Source organism: Sus scrofa, chromosome 13, assembly GCF_000003025.6.
Source record: "Sus scrofa isolate TJ Tabasco breed Duroc chromosome 13, Sscrofa11.1, whole genome shotgun sequence".
In the NCBI taxonomy this organism is placed as follows: domain Eukaryota; kingdom Metazoa; phylum Chordata; class Mammalia; order Artiodactyla; family Suidae; genus Sus; species Sus scrofa.
This window is the reverse complement of record NC_010455.5, coordinates 197,054,973-197,071,568: the sequence shown is the minus strand read 5'-3', so window position 1 is coordinate 197,071,568 and position 16,596 is coordinate 197,054,973. Positions and strand designations below refer to the sequence as shown.

At 41.3% G+C, this 16,596-nt stretch overlaps 1 protein-coding gene across 8 annotated transcripts in view; it reads left to right on the top strand.

Annotated features, from left to right (window-relative positions):
• The window catches only part of TMEM50B (transmembrane protein 50B), a 45,024-nt gene that overhangs the window by 21,740 nt on the left and 6,688 nt on the right, over positions 1–16,596 (top strand). For all 8 annotated transcript variants that reach the window (XM_021070935.1, XM_021070936.1, XM_021070939.1 and 5 more), the window contains 4 exons: positions 3,992–4,133; positions 6,969–7,081; positions 9,378–9,445; positions 16,072–16,164. In XM_021070935.1, coding sequence (XP_020926594.1) covers positions 4,035–4,133; positions 6,969–7,081; positions 9,378–9,445; positions 16,072–16,164 — 373 coding nt within the window. In that variant the 5' untranslated portion in view covers positions 3,992–4,034. The remainder of the gene's footprint in view (positions 1–3,991; positions 4,134–6,968; positions 7,082–9,377; positions 9,446–16,071; positions 16,165–16,596) is intronic.

Below are 16,596 nucleotides of genomic sequence, written 5' to 3'. Positions count from 1 at the left end.
CTCCTGCTCTTCCCCCATCACTAGGCAACCTCTAATTTACCTTCTGTCCATAGATTTGCCTCATCTGGACACTTTATATAAAATGGAATATACAATTGTGGTCTTTTGTCTTTCACTTAGCATAATGCTATGAGGTTCATCTATGTTGTAGCAGGTATCAGTACTTTTTATTACCCACTTTGTATTCCATTGTATGGTATCCCACCTTTTATTTATTCATTCATTAATTGATGTATTTTTTTTTTTTGTCTTTTTGTCTTTGTTGTTGTTGTTGTTGTTGTTCTTGCTATTTCTTGGGCCGCTCCCGAGGCATATGGAGGTTCCCAGGCTAGGGGTTGAATCGGAGCTGTAGCCACCGGCCTACGCCAGAGCCACAGCAACACGGGATCCGAGCCGCGTCTGCAACCTACACCACAGCTCACGGCAATGCCGGATCGTTAACCCACTGAGCAAGGGCAGGGACCGAACCCGCAACCTCACGGTTCCTAGTCAGATTCGTTAACCACTGCGCCACGACGGGAACTCCTCAATTGATGTATTTTGGATTGCTGTACTCTTTGGTTATGATGAATAATGCTGCTATGAACATTGCTGTACAGGTTTTTGTGTAGACATGTTTTCATTTCTCTTGGGTAGATAGGTAGGCAGGATTAGAATTGCCATCACCTTCCCTTTTGAAGAATATTCTTGCTAGGTATAGAATTTGGGGTTGATTGCTTTTTTAAAGCACTTCAAAAAATGTCCTTCTGTTTTTTTCTGGCTTTCATTGTTTTTTTTTTTGTTTTGTTTTGTTTTTTTCCTTTTAGGGCTGAATCTCTGTGGCACATGTAAGTTCCCAGGCTGTGGGTCACATCAGAGCTGCAGCTGCTGGCCTACATCACAGCCACGTCAATGCCAGATCCAGGCTGCCTCTGATGTAGCTGCAGCTTACAGAAATGCTGGATCCTTAACCCACTGAGAGAGGCCAGGGATCAAATCTGCATCCTCAGGGATACTAGTCAGGTTTTTAGCTTGCTGAGCTACAGTGGGAACTCCTGGCTTCCATTGTTTCTGATGAGAACTCAGCCATCATGTATATAGTTCTACTGTCCCTTTATGTAATGGGTTGATTTTTTTCCTGAAAAGTTGCTTCATTTCTTTCTATATCTTGTTTTCAGTGGTATGATTGTGATGTTTTCCTTGTATTTATCTTCCTTGGAGTTTACTGAGCTTCTGGATTTGCAAATTATTATTTTTCACTAAATTTGGGAAATTATCAGCCATTTTTTCTTTAAATATTTTTCTCCCTCATTCTGTCTTTTACTTTTCTTGGACCCAGTTAAACATATATTGACTAGTGTTCCTCAGTTTGCCGAGGCTTTATGCATTGTTTTCTCCCATTTAAAAAACAAACAAAAAAACCCCATTCTCTAGATTGGATATTTTCTTTTGAACTTTCTTCAAGCTAACTGTGCTTTTCCTCTGTTCTCTCTAATCGCCTATTAAGCCCATCGAGTTTATTTTAAATTTCAAATATTGTAATTTTCGGTTCTAAAATTTATATTAAAAAGTTTCTTTTTCTCCACTGAGTTTCTCCCAACAGCTCAGTTATATTGACGGTGCTCTCTTGTCTTTGAATGTGTTTATACTGGCCGCTTCAAAGTCCTTTCAGATAATTTTCAATATTTGAGTCTCTTGGGGATCTGTTTCTATTGACTGCCTTCTTTTTGCCTCCTTGAAGATCCCATTTTTTTTTGTTTCTCTGAATATCTAGGACTTTTAAAAAATGATGCAGTTGACCCTTGAGCAACACAGGGGTTAGATGTTGACCCCCTGTGCAGTCAAAAATTCCTGCTTGCCTTTACAGTTGCCCTCCATATCTGCAGTTCTGCATCTGCAGTCACCCAGCTATGGGTTGTATGGTACCGTAGAGTGTGTTTAGCGAAAAAAAAAAAAAAAAATCTGCCTAGGAGTGGACCTACACACTCCAAACCCATGTCGTTCAAGGCTATGTTGTGATGAGACATTATAGACACTCTGGATTCACTTCTGTTCATCTAAAGATTGTTACTTTTTCTTCTAACAGGCAGTTCAAATACGGGCTCATCACCCTGAAATTGTGCAGATTTGGTTTTACACTTTGTTAAAGTATGTCTAGAAATCCCACAGTGTGTGTTTTTTTTTTTTTTTTTTTTTTTTGTCTTTTTAGGGCCGAACCTGTGGCATATAGAGATTCCTGGGCTAGGGGTCAAATCAAAGCTACATACAGCTGCTGGCCTATACCACAGCCATAGCAACGAGAGATCCGAGCCACGTCTGTGACTACACCACAGCTCACAGCAATGCTGGATCCTTAACCCACTGAGCTATGCCAGGGATCAAACCTGCGTTCTCATGGAGGCTGGTCAGATTCGTTTCTGCTGAGCCATGGTGGGAACTCCCCCATGGTGTTTATTAATGTCTGATTTGGTGGAACTCAAATTCCAAAGTGTCTTGGAGAGGACATCAGCTGAAATCTGTTTAGTTCTTTCAGCCTTCGAGCTGTTTTTTTTTTTTTTCCTGCTGATGTCCTTGGAGTCTCCTACTTGCATGTGCTATTCCGGCGTTAGTCGCATATTTAAGAGAGTTTATATTGAAGTGTTTGGGGCTTAACCCTTTCCAAGATTTCTCCTTCAGGAGTTCCCTTCATGTCTCAGTGGTAACCCAGCTAGTATCCATGAGGATGTGGGTTCAGTCCCTGGCCTTGTGGTTTAAGGATCTGGTATTGCCGTGAGCTGTGGTATAGGTTGCAGTCATGGCTCAGATCCTGCATTGCTGTGGCTCTGGTGTAGGCTGACAGCTATAGCTCTGATTCAACCCCTAGCCCGGGAACTTCCAAATGGGCCATGGATGCGGCCCTAAAATGACCAAAAAAAAAAAAAAAAAATAGAGTTCTTGTAATCCTGAACTTCATGTTCTGATACCTCAAGCCCCAAAGATTGACTTTTTGCTCCAGTTTTAGGCATTCTGTGCCACAGGGACTCATGTGACTGGGAGTGGGAGGCTAGGGGATACTTCAGGGGGAAAAGTGGTATAAAAGTCAATCTTACTCATTGTATTTTCCTTCAAGGGTCAGATCCCCTCCAGTTTCTGCCTGCTTTTGAATACTTTTCAGTGCTTTCAAATAGTTTCCGCCCCCTTTCTTTCTGAAATTTAAGGTGTACCTGAGTCATCACATCTGAACATACTCTTTGTTTTGAAATTCCCACTGCGTGTGATTTTTTTTCCTTCCAGTTACCTATGGCTGCATTGCAAATGACTCCAGAACTTGGCAGTTTAAAACAGCCAGTTTATTATGCTTACGGTTTCTGTGGTCAGGAATTTGGAAAGGGCACAGCCAGGATGAGGTGTCTGCTCCGTATATCTGGGGCATCACCACAGAAGGCTTAAAGTGTGCGGGTGATGCTCATAGCTGGAACAGCCATCACCGACAAGTGTTTACTCGAACACCTGACAGTTGAGGGCTAACTGTTGGCTGGGCCCCCACCTGTCACGGTAGCCAGAACATCTGTACGTCATCATCTCACGGCACTGTGGCCTGAGAGGAACTCAGGACTCTGGTCTTAGTGTTGCAGAGAACCAGCTACAAGATGCATTGCCTTTTATGACCTAGTCTCAAAATTGTATGGCACTAGTTACATAGCATCACTTTCTCTCCCGGCCTTTATTATTGGCCTGGATTCTAAGGGAGGGACACATATCCACCTCTACACAAGACTTGTCAAAAAATTTGCAGACGTGCTTTCAAACCACTATGCTCAGTTAGCACATAGTAAAGCTCCCTCTAGTGTCTTAGCAAGTCTTATGAACATCTCTAGATAATTCATTATTATAGTACTGAATTTTTCTTTTTAACTCTAATAGATTTACATCTAAAGTAAATTTGTGTTTAAAGCTTTAAGAAAGGAGTAAGATATTTCCCTTCTTAAAAACATTTCCTTAGATTGATTTTCTTTGGTCTTTTTATTTGTAGAATATAGTATTTAATGAAAACAATCCATGCATAAGGAGTGAAAATGGCAGGCTTCCTGGATAATTTCCGTTGGCCAGAATGTGAATGTATTGACTGGAGTGAGAGAAGAAATGCAGTGGCTTCTGTGGTAGCAGGTATCTTGGTAAGTGAGAAGGCCCGGTTGGTGACATTTATGCCTCATCTTTTGCCCTGAAAATTAATCTTGATTCCTTAAACTGCAAATGCTCATGATAATACAATTTTTATAGGCAGTAACATTTTAAAATTAAATTATATAATATGTATAATTCCTGTAAGATTCTCAGAGGCTCAGAATTTTTTTTTTTTTTTTTGTCTTTTTAGGGCCGCACCCACAGCACATGGAGATTCCCAGGCTAGGGGTCAAATTGGAGCTGTCACCTCTGGCTTACACTGCAGCCACAGCAACCCAGGATCTGAGCCTCACCTGCTACCTAAACCACAGCTCATGGCAACACTGTATTCTTAACCCACTCAGAGAGGCCAGGGATTGAACCTGGGTCCTCATGGATGCTAGTCAGATTCGTTTCCGCTGAGCCACAACGGGAATGCTAAGGCTCCAAATTTGAGGTAACTAATATTGATGTTGCGGCTCATTGGATTTCAGGATGTGTAGACAGGAGTCACACCTTAGGCTGCATTAGAACTGAAGCCCTGAAGCTCTGGGGAAGGGCTACCACCTCCATTTCCTGGCGCAGCACCGCTAGGAAGTGAAAAGAAGAAATTTGTGAAGGAAACTAAGGCCTTAATTTTCTTCCCAACATTTTTTTTTTTTAACTTTTTATTATTGAAAATATCAAGCATATGAACAAAAATAGAAGAATGGTCTAAAGAGCCTCCTCCTACCTCCGTACCAATCATTGAGCTTCCAAAAAAAAAAAAAAAAACACATCATGACCAATCTTGCTTTAGTATTTCATTCAAGCACTCCCTGCCCCTCCTGCATTTTTTGAAGCAAATTTCAGTATATTTTACACTTAATTAATTAATTACTTTGGCCATATCCACGGCACGTGTAAGTTCCCAAACCAGGGATTGAAATCGGTGCCACAGCAGTGACCTGAGCCACTGTGGTGACAACACCAGATCCTTAACCTGCCGCACCACCAGGAAACTCCCTGTTACACTTAACTTAAATTCATCTTTTTTCAGTATATGTATCTATTTTTTATTTTTATTATTTTTTTGTATCTATTTTTTAGTATATAGTTCTATACCTGAAGTCCAATAGAAAAAAAATCAATAAATAAAGCAGAGCAGGAACTAAAGATAATTGCAAAGCAGTAAGCATGCAAAATTATTTTTTTTCCTTCTAAAATGCTTCTCCCAGTTCTTCTTTCTTTTATTTTTTTAGGGCTGTACTTGCAGCATATAGAAGTTCCCAGGCTAGGGGTTGAATTGGAGCTACAGCTGCCAGCCTACACCACAGCCACAGCAACTCAGGATCTAAGCCGCCTCTGTGACCTACACCATAGCTCACAGCAATGCCAGATCCCCCACCCACTGAGCGAGGCCAGGGATCGAACCTGCATCCTCATGGACACCAGTCAGATTCATTTTTGCTACGCCCCAATGGGAACTTCCTCGGTTCTTTTTCTTTTCTTTTTTTAATTAAGGTATAGTTGATTTACAACGTTGTGCCCATTTGTACATCAAAATGACCCAGTCATACGTATGTATACGTTCCCTTTCTTATATTCTCTTCCATCATCGTCTGTCCCGAGATTGGACATAGTTTCCTGTGCTGCACAGTAAGTAGGACCTCACTGCTTGTCCATTCTAAAGGGAATAGTTTGCATCTACTCACCTCCAACTCCTAGTCCGTACCTCTCCCTCCCCCTTCCTCTTGGTGACCACAGATCTGTTGGCTACGTCTGTGAGTCTGTTTCTGTTCTGTAGATAGATTCATTTGTGCCATATTTTATTCTATTTTTATTTATTATTTTTATTTTTATTTTTGTCTTTTTGCCTTTTCTAGGGCCGCTCCCGCGGCATATGGAGATTCTCAGGCTAGGGGTCCAATCGGAGCTGTAGCTGCCGGCCTACGCCAGAGCCACAGTAACATGGGATCCAAGCCGCGTCTGCAACCTACACCACAGCTCACGGCAACGCTGGATCCTTAACCCACTGAGTGAGGCCAGGGATTGAACCCGCAACCTCATGGTTCCTAGTCAGATTCGTTAACCACTGAGCCATATTTTAGATTCCACATGATGTCATACGGTATTTGTCTTCCTCTTTCGGACTGACTTCACTTAGTACAGTCATCTCTAGTTGCATCCATGTTGCTAGCATTCAGAATTCTCTTAGGTGTCTCTAAGGTTTTCTTACTCTTCATGATCATCCCTCCTGCACTTAATTTGTCTATGAAATTCTGTAATAACTTATCTAATTCATTTTTTTGGCTCCATTTGCATAGGAACATTACCTTTTATAAACTCATGTTTAGTCAATTTTAAAGTATGTAATCAAATTACATAATTAAAACTATAGCAATCTGAGATATCTTTTGGAGACATGGCAGCCCGTTTGTGGAGACAAAAGTGCTTGGGCACATTAAAAAGGAATGTTCCCATTCTTTTTAATTTGAACAAGAGAATGAAGCACATCAGGTAATCAGGGATCTGGTTAATTGGAGCTTAAGAGAACTTTGGTTACATATAATTTTATGGTGGAAGAAAGAAGCAGAGAATTCATTCCTAGATAGTAAAGGTTTTATCCTGCATTGAGAGCAGAACTTCAGAATCTTACACAGATTTGATTAGATTCACCTCATATTCTGTAAAGAACAAGTAAGCAGGGATTCTTATTTTCTGTATTTCAATATCTAAAACTCAAAAAGTAGACATATTTTATGTCTCAATTATATGGTCCATAGAAACAGAGGAACGTTAAGGAATAGGTATCATGCTAAGCCAAAGTCTTAGTGTTAATTTAATGGTATGGGTTCTTTCTCCAGTTTTTTACAGGTTGGTGGATAATGATTGATGCAGCTGTGGTGTATCCTAAGCCAGAACAGCTGAACCATGCCTTTCACACATGTGGTGTATTTTCCACATTGGCTTTCTTCATGTAAGTATGAAGGTAATTCTCAATTCAAGATTATTTTTCTAAAAGCATTTTTTCCTCGAAGTTTAATGCTAGCTGGAACAAGTTTTTAGTTGATGAATTCTTTAGCATGGTAAATATATGTGTGTATATCTGTATTCCCATTTTATTAAGATATTTTAATCAAGAATGAGTGTTGAATTTAGACAGATAACCTTTTTAATTATCTATAAAGATTATCATGTGATTTCTGGTGGTTTTTTTTTTTTTTGCTTTTTAGGGCTGCACTCAAGGCATATGGAAGTTCTGAGGCTAAGGGTCGAATCAGAGCTATAGCTGCTGGCCTACACCACAGCCACAGCAACTCGGGGTCCAAGCCACATCTGTGACCTACACGTAGCTCATGGCCGGGGATCGAACCCACATCCTTATGGATACTAGTCGGATTCCTTTCCACTGAGCCACTACAGGAACTCCTGTCTTTATATTTCTTAAACTGACCACTTACTATGTCTTATCAGCCCTAAGATTATGTTTTATATATATATTTTTGTCTTTTTGCCTTTTTCTAGGGCTACTCTGCGGCAGCATATGGCGGTTCCCAGGCTAGGGGTTGAATCGGAGCTGTTGCTGCTAGCCTATGCCACAGCAATGAGGGATCTGAGCCGCGTCTGCAACCTACACCACAGCTCACGGCAACGCCAGATCCTTAACCCACTGAACGAGGCCTGATTGAACCTGAAACCTCATGGTTCCTAGTCGGATTCGTTCACCACTGTGCCACAATGGGAACTCCTATATATATATGTATTTTTTTTTTTTTTTTGTCTTTTTGCTATTTCTTGGGCCGCTCCCGCGGCATATGGAGGTTCCCAGGCTAGGGGTCAAATTGGAGCTGTAGCCAGTAGCCTATGCCAGAGCCACAGCAACGTGGGATCTGAGCTGCGTCTGCAACCTACACCACAGCTCACAGCAACGCCAGATCGTCAACCCACTGAGCAAGGGCAGGGATCGAACCTGCAACCTCATGGTTCCTAGTCGGATTCATTAACCACTGTGCCACGACGGGAACTCCTATGTTTTATATTTTAATAACTCTAAATATAAGGATGCTTCTCGTAGTCGGTGGTATCTTATAATTACAGTTCTTACTATTTTTTCCTTCTTGGCAGTGTAAAAAAATAATGGTGCATCTTAAAAATCATTGGACTCTTAGGTTTAATCAAGTATGTTACATTTATAGATTTTTTTAGTAGTGAGTCATCCTTGAGTAGTCTGATACACTCATCTTTAACCATGGAGTGTTCTTTTTTTTAAGTGTGTTACTTGACTGTATTTGGCAGTACTGGGGGGAGGGTAAGATTGACCTTAAATGAGACTGATCTGTGGCTTTTCTTTTTTTTTAAGTCATTTTCAGGTTCGTTCATTATTTCACTTCATGTAAGCATTTGGAAGCTTTTCATGGATGTCTTCTAATAATTAAAAAAAATATGTTAAACATTAAGATTACATAATTTTCTTATATTGTCCGGAGCTTTAAAGAAATTTAAATTGTAGAAGGTAAAACTGCTTATGTTCTCTCAGGATGCTAAGAAAAGACAATTCCTGCTATAAATGCACCTGCTCTAACAAAAATGAAAAGAGAAGTTGAATAAAGTGGGCCTATTTATTATACCTAGACCAAATGTCCTCTGAATTTGAGCAATGGGTTGGCGAAAACCACTTGACTTTTTTTTTTTTTTCTTTTTAGGGCCACACCCATGGCATATGGAGAATTCCCAGGCTAGGGATCTAATCGGAGCTGTAGCCGCTGGCCTGCACCACAGCTACAGCAATGCCGGATCAGAGCCGTGTCTGTGACCTACACCCAGCTCACAGCAACGCCAGATCCTTAACCTACTGAGCGAGTCCAGGGATCGAACCTGAAACTTAATGATTCCTAGTCGGATTTGTTTACACTGTACCCTGACAGGAACTCCCCACTTGACTTTTAACTCAAAAACTTTTGAACTCTTAGTTGTAATGAGAACTTTAAAATGGGATAACTCACAGTGGGTATAAATGTAACACAGGCAACAAGTCAGAAAAGTTGGCCCCTCTAATCTCTAGAGACCAGTGATAATAATCTCTTAAAATTAAATCTGTTTTCTGGGGGCGCTTTAGAAAGGTAAGACTAGCCTAACACCGCTATGCCCTGGGATATTTACGTGAAAAGACATGTTCCGTTATTACTGACTCTAGTTAGGGAATGTTTCTCTTCTAAATATTTGTGGCTGTTTTAGCAGCTTGGAAGTTGATGGATGATTTTGTATTGTTCTAGGATCAATGCCGTGTCCAACGCTCAGGTGAGAGGTGACAGCTATGAAAGCGGCTGTTTAGGAAGAACAGGTAAAGGCCCTTGTGAACTGTTAATGTCATGCTGGCAAAAGAGGAGTTGATCAGCGGAAAAAAACAAGTCCTCTAGCGAGTCTTTATTTAGGGGTGGTAACGATTACATAGGATTTAAAAAAAGTTTACTTAGAAAGAGTTTTTGCGTTAATTTTTAAGCAAGTTAAAATTACTGCCAGAGTTTACTATTTTTTGTCATGCTCTATTGCCCATAGTATATAGATAAAATCCATTCAAAATCAGTGGATCTTGGACTCCAGGTTACTCTTCCAGTGCCAAATACTGGATTTATTCTTAACCCAAATGTTGACCGGTAATATTACTTACAAGGTGGCTGACTGTGATTACTGATGGCAAAGTTCCTGGACACAGTAAGAGATCAAACCTAGAGCTACAGTATCACATTCAGTTCTTATCACATGAGTAACCACTCAGAGACTGCAACAGAAATGTTTAGAAGAAATATGCTGTTTGTCTCCATGTACTGTTTTTTGAGTTTGAGTTCTTTTGAATTTCCATCCAATAGTATTTTTCTTTTTCTTTCTTTTTTTTTTTTTGGCCACCCCATGGCATGTGGAGTTCCTGAGCCAGGGATCAGATCTGAACTGCATTTGTGACCTGCGCTACAGCTGCGGCAACGCCGGGTCTGTTAATCCACTGTGCCAGGCCGGGGATCGAACCTGCATCCTGGTGCTGCAGAGACAAGGCTGGTCCTGTTGCGCCACAGTGGGAAGTCCAATGGTATTTTTCTTTTATTCAAGTTACAACACATTGTTTTTGTTTTTTTCTTTTTCTTTCTTTCATGTGGTTGATTTTCAGAGTAGAGCCATCTCTCTAATACTATTGCTATACAGACTCTTTTTTTTTTTTCTTTTTTTTGGTCTTTTTGTCGTTTTAGGGCCACACCCATGGCATATGGAGGTTCCCAGGCTAGGGGTCTAATCGGGGCTCTAGCCGCCGGCCTACACCACAGCCACAGCAACGCCAGATCTGAGCCACGTCTCTGACCTACACCACAGCTCACGGCAATACCAGATCCTTAACCCACTGAGCAAGGCCAGGGATGGAACCCACGTCCTCATAGATACTAGTCGAGTTCGTTAACCCCTGAGCCATGATGGGAACTCCTATAACACATTCTATTAGAATCCAGGGTAGAATCCATGGGTGAGTTTTCAGTGGACCCCTTTCCATGCCACATGTAAAAAGCACAGTGCTAGACATCCTGTTTCCAGCCTTTAAGGATGAAGGAGGGTGATTTGTGGTTACAGTCAGTAATTTGGGGTAGGTAGGAGAGGAATTTTGAAGGATAATAAAGAATAATAGCAAGTACTTGAGAATACTTAGTGTGTACCAGATTGTCCTGAATGCTTTACAGGTATTAATTTATCGTCACAATAGTCCTGTGATGTAAGTGCCCTTCTCCTCAGTTTTTGTTTTTTTTTGGTTTTTGTCTTTTTAGGGCCGCACCTGAGGCATATGGAGGTTCCCAGGCTAGGAGCTGAATCGGAGCTACAGCTGCTGACCTACACCAGAGCCACAGCAACCCAGGATCTGAGCCGTATCTGTGAACTACACCACAGCTCACAGCAACGTGGGATCCTTAACCCAATGAGCGAGACCAGGGATCGAACCCGAATCCTCATGGATACTAGTGGGGTTCGTTAACCACTGAGCCACGACGGGAACTCCTTGTCCTCAGTTTTATTTTATTTTACATACATATGTTTTTTTGGCTTTTGTGGCATGCGGAAGTTTTTGGGCCAGGGATTGAACCTGTGCCACAGCAGCGACGCAAGCTGCAGCAGTGACAGTGTTGGGCCTTTAACTTGCTGAGCCACCAGGGAACTCCCTGTCCTCAGTTTTAGGTGAAGGAACTAAGGCACAGAGAGCTTAAGTAATTTGTCTAGAGTCATAAAATCAAATAAGTGGTGGGGCCAGGATTTGAACACTGACAATCTAGTCCCAAAGCCCATGCTTTTGTTTATTTTTGGCTGCACCTGAGACATATGGAAGTTCCTGGGCCAGGGATTGAATCTTAGCTGCAGCTGCAACCTATGCCACAGCTACAGCAACACCAGTCCTTAACCCACTGCTCCACAGTAGGAACTCCCCCCAGAGCTCATGCTCTTAGCCACCATGCTATGTTTATTTCCAGTTAAGAACCATTTAGTCTCTTTGTCTATAGTACCATATATATGGTACTATATATATATAATATTATACATATATTTTAGTGTGGTTGAGGATAATATGTGAAATATAGAATAAAATTCAATGTAAAGTGTACAGTTTGATGAGGGTTTTTTTTTCCCCCCTGTATTTCTCTCTTTTCAGGGCTGCACCTGTGGCATATGGAGGTTCCAAGGCTAGGGATCCAATTGGAGTTGTAGCTGCCAGCCTATGCCAGGGCCACCACAGTGCGGGATCTCAGCCTCGTCTGCAACCTACACCATAGCTCACGGCATCGCTGGATCCTTAACCCTCTGAGCGAGGCCAGGAATCAAACTTACGTCCTCTTGGATGCTGGTCAGGTTCGTTAACTGCCGAGCCACGACGGGAACCCCACCGTTTGCTGAGTTTTGACAGATGTGTGCAGTCATGTACCTACCACTACAATCACGATATAGAACATTTCCATTACTCCAGAAAGTTCCCTCACATCCCATTCTAGTTAATCCCCTTCCCGCCACCTCTTGGCCACAACTGATCTGCTTTCTATGGCTGTAGTCTTGTCTTTTCTAGACCCTCATATAAATGGAATCATAAAGTCAGTGTCATAAGATTTTAAACAAAATGAAGGAGCCGAAGAGCTTAGCTTTGGAAAAAAATGTTTTTTGTAAGAACACTTAGCATGAGATCTACTCTCAACACAATTTTAAGTTCACAAAACAGTATTGCCGACTGTGGACGTTGTGCAGCGGATCCCTAGAACTTACTCATCTTGTATAGCTGAAACTCTATACCTATTGAATAGCTACTCTCCACTTCCCCCTCCTGACGCCCTGGCAACCACTGCTATACTCTGTGTCTATGAATTTGACTCTTCTAGATGCCTCATATAAGGGGAATGGGCCTTAAAAAAGAAGGAAATCCTGCCATATGTGAAAACACAGATGGACCTGGAAGACATTATGCCAAATGAAATAAGCCAGTTACAGGGGGACAAATTAGCTTTCTTTAGTACCTTATGCCTTTTTCCCCCTTTCTTTTCTTTCTTTCCTTGTTTTTTTTTTTTTTTTTTTTTTTTCTTTTAGTCCATACCTGCAGCATATGGAATGTCCCAGGCTAGAATGGAGCTGCAGCTGCTGGTCTACACCACAGCCTCAGCAACACTGGATCCAAGCTGAATCTGCTACCTATGCTGCAGCACAGAGCAATGCTGTATCCATAACCCACTGAGTGAGGCCAGGAAGCGAACCTTCATCCTCATGGATACTAGTTGGGTTCCTAACCTGATGCGCCACAATGGGAACTCCTAGTACCTGATGCTTTAAATACTGCTGCAGATTTTATAATTTCACTTCCTTTGGGATCCTTTGAAGAATTGGAGAGAATGGGGATAGTGACAAATGACAGATGAACCTAAGTTAAAAGTGCATTTTGTGTGTGTGTGTGTGCATGAGCTCTCCCACACACATATGTCTTAGGCTTCAGCTTCAGCAGCTAATCTTGGGAATGAGTGAAAATAATGAATGAAAAAGCACGTATTAGCAAGTGAAAATGCGCATAGAGCACACAAGAACTTACTTGATCGTGTTCTTCTTTAAGGAATATTCCACATTGTTGTAGATGAAGTTACTATTATCTATTTTCTATGGAAAATTTCATTGTAACTTACCTAAAGCTTTTTAACTTAAAGGTAGAGCTTGTATTTGCCTTGGGTCTGTCTGGTTCCAGAGTCCATATTTTTTATTCTTCGTAAACAGTGATTACATTTTATCCCATGATTATTCCCTCCCTCGTTAAAATTCACAGTGCAGTTTACATGCGGTGTGTTTAGTGCAAGTTCTGTCTAGTGCTTCAAAACTTAGGGACAGGCTGTCTCGCAGGCATGCTCAGGTATTGCCACACTAAGCTCTTATTACTACTTAGTTTATTTGTAATTTATCCCCATTTAATTCCCAGAGGGATTAATTTGTAGGAAAGTATTATCAAAATAATAAATATGGAGTGTCCGTCACGGCACAGTGGTTAATGAATCTGACTAGGAACCGTGAGGTTTCGGGTTCGGTCCCTGCCCTTGCTCAGTGGGTTAACGATCCGGCGTTGCCGTGAGCTGTGGTGTAGGTTGCAGACGCGGCTCGGATCCCAAGTTGCTGTGGCTCTGGCGTAGGCTGATAGCTACAGCTCCGATTCGACCCCTAGCCTGGGAACCTCCATATGCCGCGGGGAGCGGCCCAAAGAAATAGGAAAAAAGACAAAAAATAAATAAATAAAAATTAAAAAAAAATAAATATACTACAAATGAAGCTGTTAGATAAGAAAGCCACAAAAAGGAGCAGGAATTGGGTAGAAAGACGATCATGTACCTGGAATCTAGGACACGATGGATACTCTTCATTGTTCATTAACCTTGACTCTGAGCTTCCTTTGTAGTCAAAGAAAAAAAGGAAAATGTTATAGTTTTTATTTTTTGCTAAACAAAAGCATACTCATTTTTCAAGGCAAGTTTTTTCTTGTTTAATTCTGTTAGAAAAATTTTTGTGTGGTTATCTATGAAGGACATGAAGGGAAATAATTACAAGACTTTTTGTCAGTAGCTTTCATTCACTTTAGGTAAAAGCTGTGATTAAATTTGGAGGATGTCTTTCTCCAAGGAACTAAACATTACTGTATATTTCTGGGGATCTGCTTAGTATTATAATAAAGTTTAAATCATCTTAGAGACCCATTTCTCTGAGATATCAGATGTTCTAACCATGCTGAGCTTTGAGCTTCCTGCCTGTGTGGTGTCTAAAAATATATGAACTTCTGTTCACTTAGTAACAGAATATCTACAACGGAGGCAATTTTAGCTTTCTGCTGTGGAAACTGGTTTGGATTTTATTTTCACTTCAGTGGAGCCATATTCCCTTTCAACAGGGTGACAGGCTGTCAGTGTACTTGTGATCAAGGCCTGGCACAAATGCTAACCTGCTTTCCTAAAAAAGTGTCCCTAAACATCTATTCAGGTGTCCAGATGATGACTTTATTGAGCTTCTGTTGTACAAATTCTAAAATTTTGTGCAGCAGAAGGTTGAAAGAGGTGCTTTTGTCCTTGAACTTTTTTTTTCTATTTTAGAAACTTTTCATAATAATCATCAAAAAAAAAAAAAAAAAAAAAACCAAAAAACCCTTTACTCACTAGCAGTCACTGCCCGCTTCCTCCAGCCTAGGCCATTCCTATCTATTTTCTGTCTCCATGGATTTGCCCACTCTGAACAATTTTATATAAACAAAACTGTGCAATATGTGACCTTCTGCGTCTAGCTTCTTTCAGTTAGGTATTTTCGGGGTCCCCCATGTTGTAGCATTTATCAGTACCTCATGTCTTCTGTTTTTTTTTTTAATTACTCAATGAATTCTATTACATTTATAGTTGTACCACAATCATCACAACCAAATTTTATAGCAGTCCCATCCCAAGCCCTGACCTTGAACTCTTCAAGGTCTTTGGTACAGGTTGGCTGCCTCAGCCGTAACAGAGATGGGCTCTCTGGCTGCCGTTAGCACCACACTGATACTTACATTGATGAAAACGGGGTACATGGTCCTTGTACATTCGCCGTCTCTCATTCCTGTGTAGTAAAGGCCATCTGAAATACATTTGCTAGTTCTCCTTTTTTAAAATTCCTGTCTTTATTTTTATTCTCCTTTTTTTTGGCAGGGCCCACAGCATATGGAAATTCCCAGGCTAGGGATCAAGCCCGAGCCGCAGCAGTGACAACACTGGATCCTTAATCACTAGGCCACTAGAGAACTCCTTTTTGCCACTTCCAATAGAGCAGTTACTTTTATAACACATGCAACAGGGTGATTTTTCAGTTAAAGTTTTTTTTTTTGTTTTTTTTTTTTTCGGTCTTTTGTCTTTTTAGCACCGCACCTGAGGCATACAGAGGTTCCCAGGCGAAGGGTTGAATCAGAGCTACAGATGCCGGCCAGCGCCACAAACACAACCATATGGGATCCGAGCCGAGTCTGCAACCTACACCACAGCTCATGGCAACGCCGAATCTTTAACCCACTGAGTGAGGCGGGGGATGGAACCCGCATCTTCTTGGATACCAGTTGGGTGGTTAACTTCTGAGCCACGACGGGAACTCCTCACTTAGAGTTTAATTCATCAGTTGAGTCAAATAATTACTTACGAAACCTTCCTGGTTAGTTTACTCAGCTGTTGGTTTCTCTAGCCAGTGGAATGTGTGGTAATTTGCCCTTTTTCCCCTGTCCAGCTATCGCTTAACCTCTTTTAGTTTCTTTCTTTTTTTTTAGTCTTGGTTCAGCTAGTTGTCATAGCAGGTGTGTGTAAATAAGTGCCTGTCTTGGATACGCACAGCATATATGAGGTTTACAGTGTTCTAGTGTTATGTGTTCCTAAGACGTAGAGCTGCCGAAATGAGCAGAATCCCCTGTTCTTCCCACAGGTGCTCGAGTTTGGCTCTTCATCGGTTTCATGTTGATGTTTGGGTCACTTATTGCTTCTATGTGGATTCTCTTTGGTGCATATGTTACCCAAAGTAAGTATTTATTCCACCTTCATTTCCTAGGAAAGATTCAGGTATGTCTTTTAGATTTACCTTAGTCTGTTAACTCTACCTGGAGTAAAATTTAGTTTAATTAGTTAGCTCGAAGAAAAGCCTCTGTGTGAAGCTACGTAAGTTGTTTAATAAAACCTCTCAGCGGGGTCGTTGCGTGCAGTGGGGTACCCTGTTAGGAAATCCAAGCCACCGACAAGACCAGGTGACTCTCAGCTGTCTCTAGAGGGTCTTCCTCACGCCAGACAGCCAGACTCTACTCAAGGCCTGTTTGCTGAGGGAAGTGAAGGGATGAGCTGCTGCTTCCTTGGTGGCTCTGCTGCAGCTCGGACCACAGCAACTGCTTTAGACAAAAAGAAAACTTAGTAAATTCATTGTCTTTTATCCAGTGTGAGAGTAATCCTTTGTTTTGAG